The sequence below is a fragment of the Octopus bimaculoides genome, chromosome 3, assembly GCF_001194135.2.
Source record: "Octopus bimaculoides isolate UCB-OBI-ISO-001 chromosome 3, ASM119413v2, whole genome shotgun sequence".
NCBI lineage: Eukaryota > Metazoa > Mollusca > Cephalopoda > Octopoda > Octopodidae > Octopus > Octopus bimaculoides.
Genome location: NC_068983.1, coordinates 32950763 through 32955083, shown reverse-complemented (window position 1 = coordinate 32955083; position 4321 = coordinate 32950763). Strand labels below are relative to the sequence as shown.

At 34.5% G+C, this 4321-nt stretch overlaps 1 protein-coding gene across 1 annotated transcript in view; it reads right to left on the bottom strand.

Moving 5' to 3' along the window:
- Window positions 1-4321, bottom strand: part of LOC106872480 (ALK tyrosine kinase receptor) — a 75332-nt gene that overhangs the window by 30884 nt on the left and 40127 nt on the right. The window contains exon 5 of the mRNA XM_014919493.2: window positions 3518-3622. Within this exon, the coding sequence (XP_014774979.2) occupies window positions 3518-3622 (105 nt within the window). The remainder of the gene's footprint in view (window positions 1-3517; window positions 3623-4321) is intronic.

The following is a 4321-nucleotide window of genomic DNA, read 5'->3' as shown; positions in this document are numbered from 1 at the left end:
TATATATATATATATATATATATATATGGAATGGCATATAGCTAATATGATTCTAGATATATTGTGTCTGAATAAAAATTATTTTATTTTTCTCTATAAGTCGAATAGTTGGATCATTAACCAATCCTACTGGGTGTCAAGTGGTATAAACGTAGACCTAGACAGAACTGCAAATTACATGTACGTATATATAATACACATATATAATCACAAGTGTGTGTGTATATGCGTGCGTGCGTGCGTGTGTGTGTGTGTGTGTGTGTGTGTGTGTGTGTGTGTGTGTGTGTGTGAAATTATTGACGAGAATAACAATATAGGAAACTAAGTGTAGTAATTGGTTCGGTTTGCTATGATAATTAAGAAAGAAGAAGTCACTTTGAGGCATCGAGCTTAAAATTTTCCCTACGGAGTAAACAGGAAAAGAATAATGGCAGAAGGAAGAAAGAAAAGCAGAATTAATAATTATGTGTATGTGTGTGTCATGTAACGGTAATTATGATGGGGGTCAAATGTCTGATAGTGAGAGAGAAGAAATGACGATTCATACGTACAGAAGCAACAGGGGAAGTAACTGTGCTTAAACTAAGTACATGCGCCTGGGGATGTACTTCGTGATTTTACGTGATGTTAAAATGGTACTTTATGTTTTTACGTGATGTTAAAATGATGTTAAAATATTACGTGATGTTCAAATGTTTTTACGTGATGTCAAAGAAGTTAAATATCAAGCGTGCAAATTATGTGTGTGAATAGATTATGTGCGCCTGTATAAATATGTGCATTGAGAGTCCAGTGTATTTAAAGAACTAAGCAGCTACGTATAGTTAGGAGAACCAGATGTACAGGCTTATCCATCGCCACATGCGCCGGTAGGAAGAAATTGAGGTATGTGGTCAGTGTGAAACTGGCGAGAAGAATGGTCGAGAGTATTGCATAATAGGAAAAGAAGGTAACGTTGCTGAGGACTTGAGTGAGATTCAAAACGAGAAACCTAAAATCATATACTTGTAGAATTCTTAATTGTAAATGCAATTCCGAAGCGATTATTCCCCATGATGCTGCCTTATATCTTAATAAAGTTTAGGACATACAAAATCTTACGTTGAAACATGCGATGGCCCATTTAAGTATATGTAAACACACACGTTTATACATACTCACGCGCAGTGACACACACACACTATGTATATATATATATATATATACATATATATATAAATATGTATGTATGTATGTATGTATGTATGTATGCATGTATATATATATGTATGTATGTATGTATAAGGCGGCGAACTGGTAGAATCGTTAGCACGCCGGCGAAATCCTTAACGATATTTCGTCTGCCGCTACGTTCTGAGTTCAAATTCCGCCGAGGTTAACTTTGCCTTTCATCCTTTCGGGGTCGATTAAATAAGTACCAGTTACGCACTGGGGTCGATGTAATCAACTTAGTCACTTTGTCTGTCCTTGTTTGTCCCCTCTATTTTTAGCCCCTTAAGGGCAATAAAGAATTAAGTATATATATATATATATATATATATATATATATATGTATGTGTGTGTGTGTGTGTGTGTGCCTGCACGTAAAATTGCCAACGTTTTCTGTTACCATTTTCTGCTACCTCAAGATTTTCTATCTATATATCAATAAAAGAAAGTTATGATAATGTATTAAGTAATAGGCGAAACTACAGAGATTCAAATCCTGCCACCAGAATACTTTATATCTAATATTTAACTTAAGATTTTTAGTTTAATACTTCCTTATTAAATTTTCTAAAACAACAAAATACATACATACATTATATACTGGGCATTATTTAATACTAGCGGGACCTGTGAATATTTCACAGAATTAAATGGTAAACTTATTGGGTCATTTCTGAAAACTTTATCCAAAAAATCTGAAAGCGTAGCCTGTACTCCTTGACAAGTGAAGGAAATTGGAATACGATGATTAGCTAATGCATTTTATATATACACTTTATATGTCTATGCACAGTTTTATAGACTTAATACACAGCACTCTCCCTCTTTCTCTCTCACTCCTCGCCTTACCCCCTTTTTCTCTCTTCTTTTACTTTCTCCCTCTTTTTCTCTCTTCTTTTTCTTTCTCCCTCTTTTTCTCTCACTCTTCGCCTTTCTCTTCAACTAATTTCATGAAAGCGTTACAGACGGGCTAAGTAACGGAAGAAAAAACTTTAATTTTAAAAATTACACATTTCACTCAGCACCACCTACTATCTCCCCCTTCTCCCCTTGTCCCTCTCCCTTTTCTCCCTCCCCTTCAACTAATTACGTGACAGCGTTATGGACGGGCTAAGTAACGGAGAAACAAGCAGAATTATTATAAGATTGGTATTAATATCATAGGATGAGAGATGCACTCTTTTACTCTTTTCTATAGTAGCTTTGTGAGTTTGCGTCAGTAGTTTGGAGTTCGAAGAACTGATGCCATATTTTCTGGGCCAGTGGTAAAATATATTTTAGTTGATTGAATTTTGCGACTTGTTCTGATCTCAGTATTTAACTGGTGCTAAGTTTACTTACTTTCGGCATTATAAAAATTAGATTTCACATTAGAGGGATTGTTAAAGAAGGTAGCCAATTGCTGTAACTGAAAATCATGTAATAGATACTGATCTGCCATCTATATTTAATTTGTTTCTTACAAATAATTCAACCGCTGGATTACACATTTCGACTAATCCAGGATCGAGAAATAAGAATTAACCAAATCTTCGTACCGATTAATCTAAAAGTAATCACATATTAAGAATGACTTCAATCATTATTTTATATCTCCAAAACTGTTTATCATTTGACATTGCTAGAAATCAGTATTAGCCAACAGCACAGGGAAAAGGTCTGTGAGTGAGTGTTAGGTTCATGGAATCCGAGAACGCAATGTTGTTTCAAATCTGGTTTTGGGTACCTGAAACTCGAACCTCCTGCATATAAAGTGCATTTGTACTAAGCCAATAAGAAACCATTAAATGGAAAAATACATTAATATCCATCTAATTTAAAAAGAAGATGAAACGTCGGCGAAACTATTCCAAAGTATTTGAGCAGTAGACAGAATGTCAACACAAAGGAAAGATGAAAAGCAAACTTGTAATGATTTGAAAGGAGAAATTTCAGACACTGAACTTAATACATAATAGCATACGATCTAGTGATCTCTCATTGTTTACTTTCCCACTCACTAATTAATCACTTAACGCTAGATAAATAGATAGATAGATAGATAGATAGATAGATAGATAGATAGATAGATAGATAGATAGAGAGAGAGAGAGAGAGATAGATAGATAGACAGATAAATAGATAGGGATATTGACAGAGAAAGAAATATACGTACACACACACACACACACACACACACACACACACACACACACACACGTACATTCACGTTACATACATACATTTATACATATACACATTCTTTAGTTTATAAAACCACTCGAAAGAAGAAAAGAAAGGCTTAACCATATTCCTAGAATTGACTTACCGCAACATGAAATAATGATAACGATGACAGAAGCCAGGCTTCCAAGTACCAGGATTAATTGTTTATTACTCTCGTTTTCTTTTTGTGGTGTTAGGGAAACTGCCGCTGAAAAGAAAATATAATACATATATGTAAGTTTAATTTATGTTATGGTGGAATTTATCGAAGCATATCCGTATATTTCACCGAAACACTTCCAGCCGTTAGTTTTACCTCCTATCACACGCCCTATGTAACCTGTACCTTACACTGTCTTATAACAACCAGTCACCGAAGTAATTAAATGGAAAGTCTATGGGGCAATAGTGTGTTATTTTTATCTGCTGTATCGCTGTCTAAGAGTATTTTCCCCTATATAAAGCAATGTCAAAGTGTAACATCCGGCCAGGGTGTTCAACAAGGAAAGTTTTATATTGTTGCTCGTATTTTGAGAAATAATAGCCAAATTCCCCACCCCTCGAGTCAATCGTACGCAAGCATCTTAAATGATATATTCGACAATGAAGTCACATATCTACAAAAGGAAGGGACGATGATGGTTGCAATTGGAATAACTTTCATCATAACTGATATTCGATAAAAGATGATTTGGGGCCAAACAATGACAACTAAGTTTACTTCGAACCAATGATAGACGGGATCTTGGTTGTAGCCCAACTCCTTGAATAGCCGGTAAATTTCACTTACGTCGCAACTTATTTTCTTAAATTAGGAATATACAGATATACACATGGTCAATATAATTATCTGTATATGTGTATGTATATACATACATACATATATATATATATATACATATATATA